This window comes from Pollicipes pollicipes, unplaced genomic scaffold, assembly GCF_011947565.3.
Source record: "Pollicipes pollicipes isolate AB1234 unplaced genomic scaffold, Ppol_2.1 Scaffold_2555;HRSCAF=2994_pilon_pilon_pilon, whole genome shotgun sequence".
In the NCBI taxonomy this organism is placed as follows: Eukaryota; Metazoa; Arthropoda; class Thecostraca; order Pollicipedomorpha; family Pollicipedidae; genus Pollicipes; species Pollicipes pollicipes.
In genome coordinates this window covers 17,037,379-17,057,490 of record NW_023596136.1, presented here as the reverse complement: position 1 = coordinate 17,057,490, position 20,112 = coordinate 17,037,379, and the positions used below count along the sequence as shown (strand labels likewise).

General features: G+C 51.5%; 1 protein-coding gene and 1 long non-coding RNA gene across 3 annotated transcripts; both read left to right on the top strand.

The window, feature by feature from the left end:
- The first annotated feature begins 8,719 nt into the window (after positions 1 to 8,719).
- Positions 8,720 to 14,369, top strand: LOC119109625 (uncharacterized). 2 transcript variants are annotated; one of them, XR_005095439.1, is made up of 3 exons: positions 8,720 to 8,829; positions 13,071 to 13,151; positions 14,147 to 14,369. It is a non-coding gene; the product is annotated as an uncharacterized LOC119109625 (long non-coding RNA). The 2 variants fall into 2 exon arrangements; XR_005095442.1 differs by having other exon boundaries at positions 8,730 to 8,866.
- Positions 14,370 to 15,346: 977 nt separating this feature from the next.
- LOC119098608 (titin) lies at positions 15,347 to 17,650 on the top strand. The gene is made up of 7 exons (XM_037221583.1): positions 15,347 to 15,352; positions 15,583 to 15,648; positions 16,146 to 16,327; positions 16,551 to 16,699; positions 16,915 to 17,016; positions 17,307 to 17,458; positions 17,534 to 17,650. The coding sequence occupies exons 1-7, from the start codon at positions 15,347 to 15,349 to the stop codon at positions 17,648 to 17,650; spliced, it is 774 nt and encodes a 257-aa protein (XP_037077478.1).
- The last annotated feature ends 2,462 nt before the right edge of the window (positions 17,651 to 20,112 follow it).

Here is a 20,112-nt window from a genome sequence, read left to right as displayed (position 1 = left end):
GAGGCCGCGGCACAGACCAGACGGCACAGAGTGCCCCGACCATCCAAACTCCCAGCCTGAGGATTACCTGGAGTCCCGTCCTGACGAGGCCGCGGCACAGACCAGACGGCACAGAGTGCCCCGACCATCCAGACTCCCAGCCTGAGGATTACCTGGAGTCCCGTCCTGACGAGGCCGCGGCACAGACCAGACGGCACAGAGTGCCCCGACCATCCAAACTCCCAGCCTGAGGATTACCTGGAGTCCCGTCCTGACGAGGCCGCGGCACAGACCAGACGGCAAGAGGCCCCGACCATCCAAATCCCAGCCTGAGGATACCTGGAGTCCGTCCTGACGAGGGCCGCGGCACAGACCAGCGGCACAGAGTGCCCCTGACCATCCAAACTCCCAGCCTGAGGATTACCTGGCAGTCCCGTCCTGACGAGGGCCGCGGGCACAGACCAGACGGCACAGAGTGCCCCGACCATCCAACTCCCAGCCTGAGGATTACCTGGAGTCCCGTCCTGACGAGGCCGCGGCACAGACCAGACGGCACAGAGTGCCCCGACCATCCAGACTCCCAGCTGAGGATTACCTGGAGTCCGTCCTGACGATGTAGGCCGCGGCCACAGACCAGACGGCACAGAGTGCCCCCGACCATCCAAAACTCCAGCCCTGAGGGCCGCTCACAGGTGTGGACGCGGGTGGTTACCCCTACGGTCGGCACACGCACAATCTATCCGTGCCAGCCCGTGCGTAGGAGGCCTTGGCCGCCGTGAAATGGGTGCACGAAAACGGGTCAACCTATCAGAACTGGCTCTGCGTGAAACGCATACCCGCTTTCTGGAGGCCGCCCCACCGCAGCACCACTTCACCACGGTCGGCCCTCTGTCCGCCTCCTCAGAACTGGCATTTATAACTCCTATATCAATTCGTATTCTACGTCGCGTCCACTGTAGAGCCTCTGTGCGATCTATTGAAAACGACGAACAAACTTAGGATGCACTTCAGGAACTTTTTCTGGAAAGCGGGCCGGATGACCGGCGGGTGGGGGAAGGGATGGAGGTTGTTATCACTCTTTATTCAGATGTCATGGCTGCTATGCTAGATATGCATCTAGAGCTGTTTTTAGTGGTGCACAATTTTGCCTATTGGACTCATCTGTCGTTTGGCGAATAAGGCTATCCAGCTTCTCTAGATTATTCCTCTATTTTAACATTGTCTTTCCGGGGGAGGCGAAATTCCACGAGCGGGTAGGCATTTTGGGTCATTAAAGAAACATCTGCCTCCACAGTGTAAATGCCAAAATACGGTAAGGATATAGGCTGGTAAGAATTTTGAAAGTGGACCGATGGCCCCCAGTGCGAACAGATTTTTCATGGGCCTTCATTTCCCTCGCTGCTTTTCAAAAGATAAGACTTATCGCAGCATTTTAGGCGGAAACAAATTTCGGGACTTGAACTGCTAGAAACAAAGTGTCAAAAGCCATAAAATTGGAGATTCTCTTTTAAGAATCAAGCCGCATAACAACCTCATTTGTCACATGTTCCTTATCTGGGCCCTGCTCCTGTCCGTCGTCGGTGGCCACTGCCCAGGCCCGGATGTCTCCCGCATGACTGACTGCGAACTGATCGTATGGCTGCTTTGTTGCATATTTTTGGACCAGCGTTACTTACTACATGGTGTAACGAAACACGTATCGGTCACATGCAGCAGTATCTTTTCCGGACTATCTTCCCTCACACCACACCATCGCAGAAAAATAGCCTCCGGGAAGCTGTCTGCCTTAGGAGTGAATTGGCCTAACGGACACTTCATTGCTCATTCATGCGACGTATGCGACTTGATCTGCTTTTGTGTGTAGGCAGGGGCGTAGCCAGAGCCTTGTCAAGGGGAAACACAAGGTTGACAAAAGACCATCTTATAGTGTGCCCCCAAATCCCCGGATATAGCTTACTTGTTAACAAGTGACGCAGTTTTCTTCGCTGCATTGTTATTTTCACCTTTTAACCAGAACAGAAACCAGGAGCCATCGTGCGCTCAATTCTGTTGTGTTTTTAGGTCAATAAACTGCAGAAATCAGGCGTTGAACGACTGCATGGGATAAATCACTGGCGCTCTTAATTCACAATAGTTAGTTGACTCTTTCTAAAACCGATAGAATTCAGAAGCTTTGTCAAAATTTTAATCTGGGTTCTTAGACATTGGGGATATTGCGAAGGGAGATTGTAGATCGATATGCTTGATCCAAATTTTAAGACGAAAGTTGATTGCAGATCGAGTGGTCAACAATGTGTATTAAAATGGCACGGTCATGTGTGCCTGAAAATGTTCACCATTCAGTCAGAATCGATTAGTGACACAATTCATGTAACGCGTTTTTTAACATGCGCGCTCGAGATCTTAGCAACAAAAACCTCGACACCAGGCGTTGCAGTCTCCATAGTCCGCGCAGCGTTAGCTCAGTATTTAGTTGTGTCCCACCGGTGGACGAAAATGATGAGGCTTCTGAAATGATTACCTTTAAACACTTAAATCCACTAGTAATACAAGTTATGTGATGTAATTCTGAGCATGCGCACTCGAAAATTTTAGAAACACAAGCCACGACTCCAGGTGTTGCAGTCTCCGTAGGCCGCACACCGTTGGTCTAGCAGCTAATATTAAGTAGTGGCCAATGAGTGGACGAAAATGACTACGCTTCTGAAAAAAGTATCCTTGGACGCTTCATGACACCAGATCTTACAGTCAGAAGGCGGTCTGAGCGCATATTCCACGTGTGTAGTTTTTAGACCGATGTACAGACCGTGTTTTCGCAGCTATTTATCTATCCAGAAGACAGATTAACACGGCGCCCGCCGTCTGATGGCACTTGCAGTGGCTGAAGCGGTTCGGTTTTTCGGAAGCTGTAGCCCATGCCATCTTTGCCCTTGCTCTCGAAGTTTTGGGCGGGCATTGAAAAAATAAACGTTCTCAGGCAAATATGGCATGACTATGTTGACTTTTTAAAATTTATTTCGACCCACCCTATTCGACAACAATGAGACCCCCACTCCACTCAACAATAATAAGACCCCTTATTTCCTTCCGGGCAAGGGGCCTCTTGAGTAAAACACCAGGGGTGCATTACCGTTCCCGGTCAAGGGCCGAAGGGCCATTCCGTCCCATCGCGAAGTGTCTTCTGGCTATCATTCTGGTGGTACGGGCGGGACCTCCTGGTCGATCCGGAGGCTATTAGCAGGGTATATCATATCACATCGTTCCCATCCCTGACACGGAGGCCTTCTGACCCGCGCAGTTAGCCCCGGATCAGCATAGGAACCCCCACTGACGCAACAACATCCCTGATCACCGCAGGTAGTCCGATAGTTGTCACGTAGATTCCACTTCCGTGTTGTCTGTGTTCTTCAGAGATATTGAGTTCTCCCTGACTGTAGATTGTGGATGAAATAGGGTTCCTTTTGTTAACATGGCTAACCCACGTTTGTCTTAAAATGCTCAGGATCCTGTCAGAGCTGATTACTGATGAGAAAACTACGTAATATGGTGTTGAACAAGCGTGCTCGCAAGGCGTAGCAACGACAGTCTCGACGCTCGGCGTTTGCAGTCTCCAGCCCACGCGGCGTGGGCTTTGCGGTTGCAACACTAAGCAAGGGTCAATGAACAAACGAAAAGAATGACGCATCTTAAGAGGGATGGCTGCTGAACGTTGAAAATCGGCATGCACGTTTAATGCAGTGCGGAAGTAAGCCAAATGCAACCTTAATCTGAAAAAGTGTGTGTGTGTGTGTGTAGTGTGGGGGGGGGACTTAACATTGCTGGTCCCCCACCTTGAAACGTGGGGGGCCATGGTCCCCTGCCCCCCCATGTTCCTTCGCCCATGCCCCATTATCAAACGGGAGCTGTTGGCTGCGGTGCGGGGACTATCCAAGTGCCTCATATATCTTCTCTGCCTACCTGGTTTCCCTCTTCTCACGGACAACAAGCGCTTTGTGTCGATCCTGAACTGCTACACCCTTGACGCGGTGCAGAATCCTCGACTTCAACGGCCCAAGGAGAAGATGGCACTGTTCATTTTCACGGCGATGTGGAGGAAACATAAGGAACACGCCATACCACACGCCCTATCTAGAGCACCTGTGAATGATCTCACTGCGAAAGCTGCCAGACTGGTGGACCAAGTGGAACTAACGTCATTTGACAGGCACGCTGTTGTCCTATGACGAAGACGTGTCAGAACATCTCAAGGACCTTTGACTAGAGGACCTTACCAGACCGCCATCCAGCGACGCGACAGACAAGCGGTTGCTCTGCAATGTCCAGAACGGCTGGCCGTGATACAAAAACCTCTAGACATCGATCTGCAGCCCTACTAAGTGGGCGATTCGCGAGTACCTCGGCCCATTGCCGACACGGCGTCGATGCGGATAAGGCACTGTCAGCCCCTGATCGGCACAGGGGACCTCCACTATTTCAGTGGCCCGCCAATACGAGAGGTTTCGGATGAATATTTTCAGACCCCTGCCCTGTCCTTACTTGGAAAAGAAGTCCCAGGGCCCAGGGCCCAGGCTGGCGCGGAACCGACTTTTCGGTATGTTGGTCTCGGTCAATGGACTCAGATAGAGGCTCACTCCGTGTCCCCCCCCCCCCCCCCGATCGGTGCAAGAGGCCCGCCGACTGACTTTTGAGGTTGGAACTTCTGACTGGGATCCTTTTCAAATGCCCTTGGCTCGCCCTTTAGACCTTTCGATAGTACCCTCAATTGCCAGCCCCCCCCCCCCCCCCAAGGCCCAAAAGGCCCAAAAGACCCCTCAAGACCCTCGGAACGTGGTTGCATCCAGAACCTTGGTAAGGGGGGGGGGGCAGAGGGTTGACGGGGGGCTACCTGATAGTAAAAGCCACCCCCCCCCCTAAAAAATCGTCGGATAAGGCCCATTTACTTATGTGGGATGTTGCTCTTTTATATTTTCATTGTTACCCTCCTAAAACTGGAATAAAAGCCACACGCTACCGCTAGACCAATTCTGCTCGAAGTTTATAGTCAATAAGCTAAAAAGATTACGAGTAAAACGTGTGCGTGAACTAAATCGCTGGCTTCATTCATCTTACAATGGTCCAGTGGAATTTTTTTAAACCGACAGAATTTAGGAATTTGTCAGAATTTGTATCTTTACCGTACAGAGATATCAAGGACGGCCGCGAATGTAGACTGAGGATCAAAATGGATCAACATTAATGGATCAGTATTAGTATGGTCAAGCCGTGTTTGTCTGGAAGCATTGAACATTAAGATAAGATCGATTAACATAACAACTTATCTAACGTAGTTTTGAGCATGCGCACTTGCACTTCTTAACAACCAAAACCTCGACGCCAGGCGTAGCAGACTCCGTAGGGGTGCCGCCGTTAACACTAAGCCGTGGCCAGCAGGTGGATGAAAATGATGACGCATCTGAAAGAAGCACCTTGCGATAACTTTCGGACATAAGATCTTACATTTAGGGAATATTCGCGCGTCTATTTTACTCGTGCGATTTTTAGAGTGATGACAAAACGGAATGGCTTTCATAACGCCGCGAAGTGGTGCTCGAATATGATGGTGGAACTAAAATACTAAAGATGGAATCTCTATTTTCCGTAATGCTGTAACTGTTAATCTATGCAGAGTATATCTTCAACGTTGTCAAAAGATGCACCAATCCTTATCTTTGAATTGTGCGAATTAATTCTTAAACATGTACAAATACCCTATTTCAAGATGGTCGTTCTTACGCGCACGGCGCCCGCCCCCTGGCATTAATTGCAGTGGCCAACGCCCACCCGGATTTACGGAATCTGCAACCGGGGCACGGCTGACCTTGCTCCCATGATTGCGGGCGCGCGGGCTCAAACATTTCGATGTAATTTGTGTGACCAGTCGATTCTGCAAAAGAATGAACATTCTCAGTGAAACATGGGATGGCCTTGTTTCTTTTGTTAACTGATTTTGACACATTCTTTTCAACACTGATGAGACCAATTGTTTCTGTCCGGGCAAGGGAGTCCCTTGATTAGAACACCGCGGGCACAATATTGTTCCGGTCAGGAGCTGAAGGGCCGTTCCATTCCACCGCGGGTGTCCTCCGGCTGCCATTCTGGTGACACGTGCCGGTTCCCCTGGTCGATCCGAGGCCCTTCCAGGAATGTATCATATCATATTAGTCCGCTCCCTGATGCGGGAGGCCCTCTGACCAGTGCAGTTGGCCCCGGATCGACACCAGAACCCTCACTGGCGCAACAGCATCCCTGATCGCCACGGGTGGTTTAATTATTGGCACGTAAACTCCGGTTCGGCTTAACGGGCCCATGCTGGAATTGTATTGGAGATCTCACCGTTCTGTACTGGGGCCCTGACTGGCACATGACCGTTCTATCACTTCAACGTAAACACGCATAACTTCTCATGTTCCTTTCATTGCCAGAGGGCTCGCACCAACACAAGGGCCCTCTGTCATTCGGGGTCTCGTTCCCGTCCCTTTTTAGCAAGCCTTCCCCCGAACGCTTCGAGGCCCCTTGTTGACACAGAACCATGTTAGACACTGTGAGCCCCTGAATGATGTAGGAGTCCCGACCAATGTAAATTGCGGATCCGGCCTTGTCCCTGCTTGGGAAATGGGGCCCCAGAGCTCAAGCTGACGTTTGAGATTATGGCCCTATGGGTGGGGGTCCTTAATGTGACCTGCAGCCAACCCTTCGGACCATTCAGCCTTCTAATCGGGCCTTTGATCTCTGGTCTCGAGAGACCCTTCGGCCGGCCTTTGGGCCCCCTCAAACACCGCTCCGACTCAGGGTCACTTGCCCGCCACAGGACCCCTGTTAGGCGCTGTAACCTTTGACTGACGCGGGAACACCTCATTGCATCAGACCCCGAGCATTGCAAGTCGAGGGCCCCGACCCCTTTCCTGCTTGGGAAATGGGTCTCAAGGGCTCGGGCGGACGGGAGCCGACTGCTTGGTGCGCGTGGTCTCTGACCGACTCAGTCAACTGCATTATCTCAGTGGTTCCTCAAGCGGTGCAAGAGGACCTCTGACTGATGTTCCACGTCACGACCGTACAGGCCCCGATTCTCTATGTGACGTACAGCCAGTCCTACGGGCCCTCATGTTATCCACCCGGGCCTTTCATCGTTGGTTCCGGTGAGCCACCCAGGCCTCTTTTCGGACCTCATCGAGCACTTCCCTTGGTTGGCTCGGGGCATCTTGCGAGCACAGGACCCTCCACTAGGCCCTGTGGGCTCCTGGCAGCTACAGGGGCCCCGACCAGTGTAAATCACTGTCCCCGCTGATTGGAAGTAAGGGTGCCCACAGCCCCATACCGAAACGGAGCCGACCATGCGGTAATGATGGTGCCTGCCCGGCATAAAGACCCATTTCGATTGACGGCGTCCTCAGTCGGCGCAAAGGGCCCTCTGGCTGTTACTTGAGGGCCCGTCTCCGCAGGTCGGGGCTGCTGAATAAGACTCAGACCAGCTCCTCGTAACCTTTGACCCTCCAATCGGGCCCTTGATCATCCGGCTTGGTGGGCCCTCTAGGCTCTTCAAGCCTTATCGAACACTGCCTCTGCCGACTCGGGGCCCCTTGCCAACACAGAGCAAGGCGCTATGGGGCGCTGACAGTCAATGGGACCCCAGCCAATGTAAACCGCTGGCTCCGGCTTTGTTCCTGCCTGAGGAATGGGTCCTCACGCCCATACCGTCACGCAGCCCGCTGTGCATTACTGGTGGTGTCTGACCGACATATATGCCCTTATCGACTCAGGGGACCCCTGATCAGCGTACAAGGCCATCTGGGTGGCAACGACGTGCCCGGCCTCGCGGGCCGGGGCCCCTAAATGCGACCTCCGACCGGCTTTTCGGGCTTTTCGGGCGCTCGAATCGGGCAATTAATCGTGGGTTCCAAGAGGCCTCGGAGCCTTAGGGGGGAGGGGGGAGCACGTGCCCCCTGTGCCCTTATGCCTCGTGTCCTTATGCCCTTACGTCTACACTATTGCCTCGGAACCAAAGGACTTGGGGCTGGCCATCTGCCTAAGGTGGTCGGTGGGCAAATTGTCGTGCCGCCAATATTTTGACGCCGCTTGACTTTATTTTTTGGAGCCGTTTGTGGTGCCCCTCAGAATTGGATGCATCTTAGAAATGCAGGTCATCTCACCCGAAATGAGAGCTTTAGGCATCTCTCCACCGAAGAAGTCGACCTAGGATTTTGTTACTGTGGAAGGCAAACCGTCCTCTCTGTCTTACATCAAGTCCAAGCTGTTACCAGGACTAAGGGGACGAAATTAATGAAGAAAAGTGCTTGGGAAATGAGATGCGTAAGGTTCATGGGCTCCAGCTCCTAATAAAAGGCAGAGATTCACCCCTGAATGTCAACCATCACTTTGCAACTCATAATTTCCTGATGCAAGGACCAAGGGGCTTGTTTTTACTCGCATAATGCACATAATTGAGATCATGGATTTGATGGCAGCGATCTAGTGTTCTAAACGCCATCTTGTAGGCATGTAATAAACCGAATTCGAAGTTTGTAAGCTGTTGAATTCAAGGTTACTTCAGCAGACATCGAGGTAGTTTGTACGCACGTAGGGTAACAATGTTGTTTTTGGATGCAAATGCTAAGTTTACTGTTTTATTAAATTGTTTTGGCCTTTGAAACAGAGAGGGAAACATGCAACAAGCCAAACAGTCGGATTTCGATTTTTGCCCAGCTCTAGATATGTTCGATTTGGATTAAATTCGGCGTTTTCGGCGGATTTTGTGCCGTTGTTATACAATTAGAGGGGCTAGAAAATAATACCATTTTGATTCAGTTGAATAAGGTGAGTGACAATTTATTCGTGCAAGACTTTATCCCAGGTACGTGCAATATATTGAGTATATTAGTGGTTTTGGAGGCGGTGTGGAGGGGGGGGACGCGCCGGGTTTTTGCCGACCAGCCATGTTTTGATAAACAAGACGTTAAGTCACGTAGGTAATCAGTAGTGTTGGCGCACGACAACATACTAGATTGATGGTACATGACCGACTTCTTAACTAGCATTCACCATGCATGTAGTTTTTACCTCTGTGTAGGGTAAACTGAAAGTGTGTTTCAAACTACATGGCTAAGAAACTGTTAACAACTTAAGTAGCATTGCTGCTGATTACATTTGGTTGACCGTTATGAAGGGTGTAAAACCTGTTGATGATTTATTTAAAAATGGTAAAAGCAAAAAATTGGGTGCAAATGGCTCATATCAATGTGTTAGTTCATTGCAACATCATGTGAATACAAGTCTCCATAAAGGCAGGAATGTGGTTGTTGCCTATCAAATTATGAAGGTCTGGCAGGTGATGCACAGTAACTTTATCATAAGCAATTTTTATTACTTTTGCCTTATTCACATCATTGCTGTTCAGTCCATTCTTGATCATTATTGTCAGGTCTGTAGACATATAAAGGCTAGTGTCACTGGGGCTATGGCAATTATCTTTGGTGTTGAAGGAACATATGTATAGGATGATTTTATTTTTATCATAATTGATTAACAATAAATCTGTGTTGTGCATATACTCAAAAAGAAGGTCAAAATGACTAAGGTTGGGCTGGTTCGCTGGGGTATCACTAATTGCTCCATGATATATGCAGGAGGGTTCCAGTCTGCAAAAAAATTGCAAACTTTCTGGCAGGATGTTTGAGGCAGGTTTGATTCTTTTTCAGCCAGCTTCTTTGTTTGGGTATGAAACAGATAACTCAATGCTGGGATGATGTTAAAGGCAACCTGCAATCAAATTATACAATTGTCTGCTAGTTATCCCCACTGTTATGTTACAGGAGAGCCAGAATCATACTGAATTGACCATCCAATGTTTTTTGTTTCATTGTCACCAAATTTAAAGCATTGGTATAGCACACTAGATCTCACAATGTCAATGATGAAAGTTTATAGCTTTGGAGCTACCTCACCTCACTGACCTCACTGTCTATCTGTTTTTTGCCTGGTGTACCTTTTTAGCAGAAGCTGGCATGAACCAAAAGCTTTGTGTTTGCATGATATATTTGTATGGACAATTCAATTTAATTAGTTGATTATTGACTGCAGGGTTTACATGAGCAGCTATCTGCAAAATCAGACAGGACAACATGTGTGCAATTAAGACAGTTATGATGCAATTTAGAGAAATATGACACATCTGGTTGAAGGTTTGCCTGGTAGCTATGGTTTGCTACCCCCTTATTTTCTATACACTGCAGCGTGTTTTCCAGGTCTGCCTGATCTCTGTTCCAGCTCAATACCTACCTCAAGGTACCATGTCTGAAAATGATATGAGCTGTGGGCTGTCTGAAAATTATGTGAGATACCCTAATTGGGAATTTCTTGCCAAAATTGGAAATCTGTGCCATGTATCAATGCCTGGCTCATGTCTGCCATAATGCAATCTGTTTTTTCTATATTTTTGTTCTATATTTTTTTTTTGTATTTTCTATATTTGACAGAATAGGGATGCTCCATGCATAGTGCAGGATGCTGAATGATGGGTCACGACATTGCTTGGCTTTTGGACCACTGTTGGATATTATCATATACAAATGATCCAACAGGTTTAACCATGCATGCTTCTGGGATAGGTAAAGCTAATATTTATAATATAGAAGGTTGCACAGCACAAATGTGGATTGATTCATCTTTGTATGCTGGTGCTCCTTAGCTGTTAATATTGGTATAGTTGCATATACCTCTCATTGCTTTTGAAAATACTTTGCACTTGATTATATACTGGAACAGGCACATCAGACTTTCTGCTTGGCAAGCATAATAGCAAAATGGCTATCTGCTGTGTGGCGTATCAAGGTACAAAATAGGTAGCATTGATTAAGTGGGGCAATGGCTTATGTTCACAAAGAAGATGAACAGTGCATGGTGAGAGTTGAAATACAGACATAAGACAATGTTGACATTTGGATCTACTCAACTATAGCCATACTCAGCAGTGTAGCTTAAAAGTGGTTCATGATTTGAAAAAGCAAGAAGGTTAGCATATCAACATGCAAACAGTAAGAGATCTGTGCAAGATTTAGATTGTAGAGGGTATTTTCAGTCCCTTATTAAAGTTGGCTTGAGGCTATACTCTTATTTCACCATTAACAAAATTGTCAGTAGATTATTGTCACCTTGTTTTCTATGATTGGTTTTGCTGAAGCATCTCTTTATCATATTCATTGCTCATTTGTTTTCCTTGGATCTGTGTATATGAGGCCAAATTTCTGCCATCCATTTGGTGATGGTTTTGATGCAAACATGTCTTTATGATGCCATGGGTGCAAAATAACAAAATCAGACCATGCATGGTACTTTTGAAGTAGCTCTGGCTGGAGGTATACCTTTCCTTCCAGATGTATACTTTTCAAGCATTCAGCATGAAAAATTGGCATTTTCTGGTAGAAGGCACATGAAATTCTGCATTTCAAGCTCCTGTTTAAGAATGTAAATTTGTTAATTAAGCAAATTTGTTATCACTTTGTCTTGTCTCCCACCATTCTGTCTTGTTTCCCACCACTCTGTCTTGTTTCTCACCACTTTGTGTTGTTTCCCCACCACTCTGTCTTGTTTCCCCACCACTCTGTCTTGTTTCCCCACCATTCTGTCTTGCTTGCCATCACTTTGTCTTGTTTCCCATCACTTTGTCTTATTTGTCTGTAATGAAGTAAGCCAATTACTGACCAGAAACCCCATGCTGAGCTGTATTTGGCAAGCAGGTTAGAACATTCCCAGCTGCAAAAATACAAATGATGTTTTCACAACTGTGTGTTGCTTCATTACGTTGGTCATTTTTTAGAAAGCGGCTGTAAGCACTGTGTTTGATAGAATACATTTATTGGTATAATTTATGTTCACTGTCTATTTAGCTACATTTCATTATCTAAATCCCGCAAATGGCCCAGCATTTACATTTGCAGTTAAATGGGCCCCACTGATAACTGTTGTTTTTACAGCAGAAGAAAATGTCAAGTATTAGGCTTTATCTATATGTGATGCTGAAAATTCTGACCATAATGGGCCATCTTAAATAGTGCCATGCATTTTTGAGTGCGCAGCCTCCACCTGTTAATACATTGATTTTTATGGGTGTCCTTTTTTGTTTCCTGGATGTGCTGCATCAAACATAACATCCTTTATGGATGCAAGCTGTTTGGCCAATTATTGATCTTGAGGTGTAAAACATCAGGTTATAACTTGTGATGAGAGAAAACCAACAGTATCTGTCTGAGACATTCTAAAATATTTGAGCAAGAAGTTAAGCATGCTTTGCAGCCATGCCTAACATAATGCCAGATTGCTGCCCCCCTCCCCCCCCCCCCTGCTTAAGGCAGTGCAACTTACCTTACAATCCCTCCGCTCCAAGCATGAATAAGATATGGATGGTCTCAAGTTGGGGCATACATTTTCTTCCTGTGTGAACCAAAGTTGCAATGATTTTCAAAATAAATCTTACTTTTAATTTACTGGTAACTTGGGGAGAAAAATATTTACAGCATGTACAGCCCCTTTGTGGTCACCTGATGTGATATTTACAAATTGGGGCTGTATAAGCAAAATGGATATGACATTAACAATTGTATCAGTTTCAAGTTGCTGTAGTAGAATGCAGTAAATGCCTTTCCATGAAATAGTCTTATAGCCTTTGTTTATTTTGCTGTACGTGATCACCAGAAAATGCAGTTTGACCAGTGGATTAAATGAAATGAACAGATAGAAACCTAGACGAATGTACAAGTTGTTGCTAAATGACCATGTTTGGGTACTAATAACTCATCCTAATGAAAGGTGTGCATATTAATGTTTCTGGTTGGAAACCAACTTTACTTCTTTCTTCGTTGGGCTGTAAAATGTTCTGCCTAACTGAAAGATGGGATAGGTCTCCTGTAAATTGGGTTGATGACTGAAGTCTATCTGGATGTTGGATCCAAATACTGCAGATTTTGAAAGAAATTGTTGACAAAATGAAACAGGTGTGCTGCTTTGACATCCAGAGGGAGCCATCACAATGCCGAGGGATTTATGCAGCTGTTTGTTTGCAGGTGGTGCTCACAGGCATGGAACAGCCTGTGCCTTCAAACATGGTGATGCCACCTAAAGCAGTTCCAGCTACAGATATGCAGGTTTGTCAAATAAGTGTTGGAATGTTGCCTTATTTCAGACATTGGATTTCATCTAAAGTCTTGAAATCAGCCCTTTGGCCACCTTTTGCAGAGTCTGACTGGCAAGGTCATACCGAATGTATGTGTGTGCATGTTTGTGCATGTGTGCCTGTGTCTGCAGGGCGTCAGGGCCGCGAAAGGCCAGGTGGGAAGAGCATGTCACTGTTCAGAACCCATTCAAATCAGTTGTAGTAATGTGTTGGGATGGTGTCATTGGCATGTGCACAGGTCAAGGGGTCCAACTAATCAATGTAGTGTTGGCATGCAAGGTCGCAATAGTAATACACTCCTAAAAGCAGATACCCACTGAAGTATTTTGAAATTGGCTGGTATAAGTGCAGGCAACTCTGGAATCCCAGCTCATAAAATAGACAAAGTTAGACTAAGTCACATTGTTGATGAATATGCCCAAAGTGTGGTCATTATGCACTGTTTTGTGAATAATGACCACAGTCAGCATGGCTGCATGCTGGTGCAGCTTCTGTGACCTATCTGTACCGCCCAAAGTAGTTATTTATGCGTCCTAGTGGACGATTTTCGTGACCAGGTATAAAGAGATGGCATTAGCTACTTTCCCTTGATAAATGGCATCACCATTTGTGTCATGAGATGTTAAACCTACACAATTATTTGCAATGTAGCATTTTAAGTGTAATGTTCTTTTACGCCTGGATCACTCATGTCAGGACTCAGTGCCATCCGGTGCTTTTCAGTGTTTGCAGTTACCTTGTATGCTTTTGATTTGAATTGAATGTTAAAGTTGTTTTTATATGCTTGTACTTTTTGAATGTAAGTGAAATCACAGCTGTAGTAACTAACCCTTAACACTGTGACATGGTAATTGTTGCTTTGTGTGGTCTGCTTTTGTCTTACTTTTATTATGAACTCCACCACTGCTTATTTTGTTCTGCTAATTTACTTTATTGCTGGGTAGGTGACATGCATTCCCCTTGCAGGTTCTGCCGCCGACGCAGGCTGCTCCCGCCTCTACGTCTCCGAAGCCTGTCAATCTGTCGCCTGTCAAACACTCAGAGCCTAGCCACCAGAACAACGCCTCCACCAACAACGGCTCCGTCAGTAACCACATGAAGCCGGCGGTGCCACCGCTGACGGCCATATCGTCCCTAGCGTCGGCAGCCCGGCCGCCGGCTGCGCCGCTGCCGGAGGCGACACCGGGCGCGGCGCCTACTGCTGCGCCCGCTCCGGCTCCGGCCCCGGCCCCGGCCCCGGCTCCGGCCCCGGCTCCGGCCCCGGCTCCGGCCCCGGCCACGGCCCCGGCCTCGGCTTCGTCCCCGGCCGCCCCAGCTCCGGCTCCGGCTCCAGCTCCAGCTCCGGCTCCGGCTCCAGCTCCGGCCGCGGCCCCGAACCCGACCCCGGCCGCGGCCCCGACCCCGGCCCCAGCCCCGGCCCCAGCCCCAGCTCCTGCCCCAGCCCCAACTGCGGCCCCAGCCCCGACCAAGACGGCCGAGCTGCGTAAGCCGCCGCCGCCGACGGTGCCGCCATTGAAGCCGGTGGTGCCAGAGAAGCCGCCGGCCGCGGCCGTCGCCCTGCCACCGGTGCCGGCGCCCCGGCCGGCTCGCAGCGTGCCGGCCTCTGCCGAGCCGGCGCCGGCGCCGGCACACGCACATGCGCCACCCGCCAAGAGCACTCCGCTGGCGGCCGCCGCAAACAGTGCACCAGTCCCAGCTCCAGCTCACACCCCAGCTGCAGCTCCAGCTGAAGCTCGAGCAGCAGCGTCGGCTCCAGCTCCCGTCGCCGCTCCAGCGCCGGCCCCGGCCCCGGCCCCGGCCCCGGCCCGTCAGTCTCAGCAGAAGCCACCTCCCAAGCAGCCACCCCCGGCCGGCAGCAAGTCCGAGCCCAAGCAAGAGAAGCCGGAGGTGAAGCCAGAGAAGCTCGCGGAGAAGACTGGTATGTCGCCTGGGGTTCTTTTGTGTCCATTGTCATGTACCTGTTCGGTGGGGCGTCAGTCATGTCCCTGTATAGGATTCTTTGTTGTCTTTGATGTACGGCCATATTTGCCTGGCAGACATTGAGCTCACTCCCGTGCTGTGGTCTGTAGAGGGTAACAGGTGCATTCACAAATGTCGAAAAGTATGGACATTTGTTGTGTAGAAGAAACGCACATTTCCCGATCGTTTCACATAAACGATTAAAAAATGGTGGTGAACGCCGGAATGATGACTGATGTCCGACCTTGGTGCTCTGTAGAGGCAGTGACGTGTTCTATGTCCACGTCCACCGCCGGGTTGCGCTATCCTCCCGTCTGCCTTTGTTGGGCGCATCTGTCCGCCATGGTCTGCCCCAACTGACACCGCACCGCACTGCGCTCGCAGCGGCGGCGCCTGTCGTGCAGCCCGAGCCCGCCGCTGCCGCTGCCGCCGCTGATGAGAAGAAGGAGTCTTCGCCGGAGAAGAAGCCGAAGCGGGCTCCCGTGCCCCTGGCCGAGAAGACGCCGCGGGTGAGACTCGTTGGCGCTGCGCCAGCGTCGGCCGGCGGCAGGCAGTGTGGGCTTTGGCATGGAACGGACCAGTTGGATGGATGCAGGTGAAATGTTTGCCATGTGGCCGCCGTTCTAGGGCTGTGGCTTGGTGTGCGATGGTCGTTGACAAATTATTATGGAACTTACTGATGTCGACCGTGGTTTTAGGAGTTACAGGCAATGACCCGTGATGGTAAAATGTCGCGCTATGACGTAATAAGGGCAATGCAGCGGTTGGCTGGCAGTGCACAATCATTGTTCGGGGCATCAGGAATTTAATGGCGTTTTGACCGTAAGTTTCACCTGATGCTTGCGGGTGGTGGACAGACCAGATCCCGTGCCAAACACTGGCTGGCCATGAGCCCCCATATCACCAGCGTGCTCTCTGTAGCCCCCAGCAGACCACCGCCATCTGCTGGCGCGCGCCGGGAGCCGTATATGTCCGTGTGCTCAGTAACCGGGCCCGTGTGCTGCAGCAGCCGCAGAAGCGGAAGGAGGCGCTGGACGCGCAGGCGGCTAGCAGCGAGCGCCGGCCCAAGCGGGCGCGCGTGCCCACGCAGCCGTTCCAGTCCCCCGTTCCAGAGTTCGAGGCCATCCCGAAGGCGCTCAAGCCGACGCCCCACAAGCAGCCTGAGGAAAAGCTGGTCATCTTCTTCAAGTGAGGAATGCAGCTCGCAGCTTCACTGTCAGATGGACCCTGATGTATCACGCTGTTATGCTGCTCGCCCTGCGACCGGTTCTTTCGCGACTTGCTACCCTGATTACCATGCTAGGACTCTTGTAATCATGAGTGATCCCCACTCCAAGCGATCGCGCAGCGCCGCAACATGTGACTGTCAGGGTGCCATGGCGCTGGTAATTAAGCGTTTGGTCCGTCGCAGAAACGAGTTCTTGGCAGTGCGGAACGAGGAGGGCAGTTTCTTTGTGTGTCAAGCGGTGCAGAACGTCTACAAGGGCAGCAAGAAGATTAAGGTCCGCTGGATGACTGCCAATGGAAGAGTGTACACACCAGACTTTTATGACACCATTGGTATGTATTCCTACTGCTAGTCATCACTCACACAATCATTGTATGTGGCTCTCAGTTATTTGTAGGCTATTTATACGTGTTATCGCCGTTGAATGGCGGCCTTACATCGTGAATGGTCTGTCCCTGAGCCAGTTCAGGTGCCAGGGGGTCGGTGCGGCACGGCCGCTGCGTCTGTCGTGTTTGTGCGTGACGCGCTGGCGCCGCGCCACCGCCAGACTTCGAGAGCATCCTGACCACGCTGGAGATGAAGCGGCTGGGTCGCGACCGACATGAGCTGAGCGCTGAGGAGGTGGCGCGCACCGAGCACATCCTGCAGCGCGCGCTGAGCGTCGAGCAGAGCGGCGCCGCTGCCGACGGGCCGGCCCCGCTCACCGAGGACCATCCGGACGGACGTGAGTTGCGCGCCAGGGCCGTGACTCTGCGCTGTTCTCGAGCAGTGAATGTGAATGACGGACTGTCCTCTCCCAGGGGCCGTGTGTCGAGAACATGGCGCATCCATCACGGATGTGTGGTTGCGCTGTGTGCTGGATCTGTTGAGGTGGCCGTGTTGAGCTGACGCCGGCAGCCGGCCTGGACGTAACCGGACGCTGGCCTGCGCCGCCCCCAGTGGACCTGTCGCTCTACAAGGACGAATCTCAGCTGGACAAGAGGAAGGCGGACGCGCCGGCGCCGGCTAAGCTCCGCGCGCCGCCCAAGCCCAAGGTGCCGAGGGCGGCCAAGCCGAAGAAGGGCAGAAAAGCCAAGAAGCCGCCGGCGGCGGTGGCGGCCGCGGCCAAGCGGCGCGCGGCCCCGCCGCCGGCGCCGGCCGCCCCGGCCGCTCCGGCCGCCAAGAAGGCGCGAACCGCGCCGCCGCCGCCGCCGGCGGCAGCCAAGAAGCTGACCGAGGTCAAGCCGCCGGTCAAGGAGAAGAAAGGTGGGTCCCGGGAATGTGTCGGTGATCGTCTGCTCTGAGGGACTGTGAGGGAGAACCCCATGAAAGCACCTGGTGGCAGACATGTGCCTCAATCCCAAGGAGAGATTTAGCATCCCGTGGGGGTCCATGTTAATAGGGTTCTGGTATCTTTTGGGGGATGACACGCTCATGTCCGTCCAGTGGCACTTCCATTATTGTATTGCTTCAGTTCATAGCGTTACGTTCAAAGGCAAGGCGCAAAAGTTTTGGAAGTTGGGAGTTTGTTTGTCTCGGAACCGCTTTCGAGTGTCTGGAGCTTCTACTCGTTCTGGGAAGAAATGGAAACGTTTTGTTACACCTAGCTCGCCAGGAACAGTTAGTATTCGCCTATCTACGCGGGCGCCTTGATGTTTGAAATTAACCAGTGTGTGTGACGCAAACTGAAGTTAAGCTCAAAACGTGCTCAGAGGGCCAATGCTTTTGACATTTGTAGGCTTAAGTGTTGGATGGGAAAGTTGATGCGTCTGTCTTTTACATTTGTACCTCATTCTGTGATTTAAAATGTATTATGTCGGACCTGGTCCATCACTCATGTGAATGAAGTTTTAGTATGTGTAGCAAACAGTATTGAATGACATCGCATCATCCAACTGCTACGAATGTAGGCTGTGTTAGTGGTATACCAATGTCTTTGGCAATGAGCATCACAGTACTGAGTTGTTGATGCCTCCATGGACGTCCTAAAGCGACAATAAATAATGACAAAGCCATGGACGTCCACCGTTCTCGGCATGTCCGACCGTGGCCGCCGTAGCATCTGACTTCGACCGGTGTGTGCCGCAGTGGAGAAGCGGCCGCCGCCGACCAAGCGGAGCGCGCCAGCCGCCCGGTCGGCGCCAGTCGGCCGCCGCGCCGCCACCGCCGACAAGAGCCGCACCAGCGCGCGCAAGGCGGCCAAGTAGCGGCCGCGCCGCCGCCGCGCACCGCCCGCATCGTGTACAAAGGACAGGCGGCACCGCACGCCGCCGGCGGCCGGCGCCCCGGCCGCCCCGCACGCCGTCGGCCCCGGCATGAGTACAATGGTGCCGGCCGCCGCCCGGCGCGGCCCGACCCGACCCGACCCGACCTGACCCGTGGTCGCGACCCCCCCCCCCCCACACACAGACACTATTCCAGGCAGAGCGTGCGGTTTGCGTTTGCTAGACTAGTGGGCGCCGGTCGCTGCGGAGGGCCGGCCGCTGTTGCTTTGTTTACCACGCGGGCCGCCGCGTAGAGCGCACGCGCACCGCGCTGCCCGGCATCCGAGCCGGCCGCCTGCACTCAGGCGCGCCGGGGTGTCGAGAGTTTTTAGTGGGGTGCGGACGGCCCCGCCGCGGCCCAGGAACGCCGGCAGCGGCTTTTTGTAACGATGGCGTCTGCGGCCGCGGGTGCCGAGCCAGCCACTACAGCATTGCCTGTACATACTGTCATTTTGAAGTGTAGGTGTTGTGTTATCAGCGTCCGGTGTCTTGCTGTTCTCATAGGCGCCCGTCGGCCGGGGAGCGGCGGCTGCGGTCGCGCGCGCGCGGCCGCCCAAATTCGGTGTACTTGGTTTGCGTTAGTGCGTGTGTGGTCGTGTGTTACGTGCTTTGCGTGTGGTGACTGGACTCTGGATGGGTGGATGCGGCACTCTCGGCGCTTGGCACTCAGCCGCTGCGGACGCCGCTTTTATGACTCCTGAGCATGTGCGGGTGGGCTGACGGCGGCCGACACCGTTTGGCAGGGTGCAGCCGACGGGTCGCGTCGCAAATTCGGAACACGGTGCAGCATATTTGTGTCTGATTACGTCTTAATATAGGTTCGGAAGCCGCCCGGTGTTTGGGAGGACGTTTCCCGGGTCAGGACGGTGGCTGGCCGGGTCACGTAACCGCAGACGCGTGGGGCGGACCGGCTCATTCAGTAACGCGCGCAGTGCTATTGGAACAACGTCGTCGCTGTTGTACCATTGACAGTGATATGCTGAAAAGCAACTCCATTGTCCGCGGTGCATCGACTCTGCTACATCTGTGCCCGCAGGAAAGGCAACAGCTGCCGTTGAGTTAATGTGGGGTGGACGTCGATAGGAGTGAATGCCAGTCCGGGCTTGCGTACGGATTAGTACCTTCAGGTTCATCGCACGCCTGTGAGGCCCGTCACAGACCGGCACTGTCGTTTGAAGTGGAACGGGAGCAGTAATGACACGATGCCAAGGTCCACAGAAAACGTAGTACACCAGCAAATCATGTGATGAAGTCAAATTGCCAGTGTGGTGCCGTGGTGTTCAGCCACGCGTTGCAAATCGATGGTCGGGTTCGGATCGTCAGGACCGCGCCGCTTAACGCCACTCGATTGAGCGGCAACAATGCATTGCCTGCCTCATATCTACTTTGCGCTGCTGCCTGCTGGATCAGACGGTTAACGTGTCCGGAGAGCAGTCCTTGAAACATTTTGGAATATAGCTATAATGTGCGCCACAGCTCCGCTGTCTTTGTAGTGGACTCGT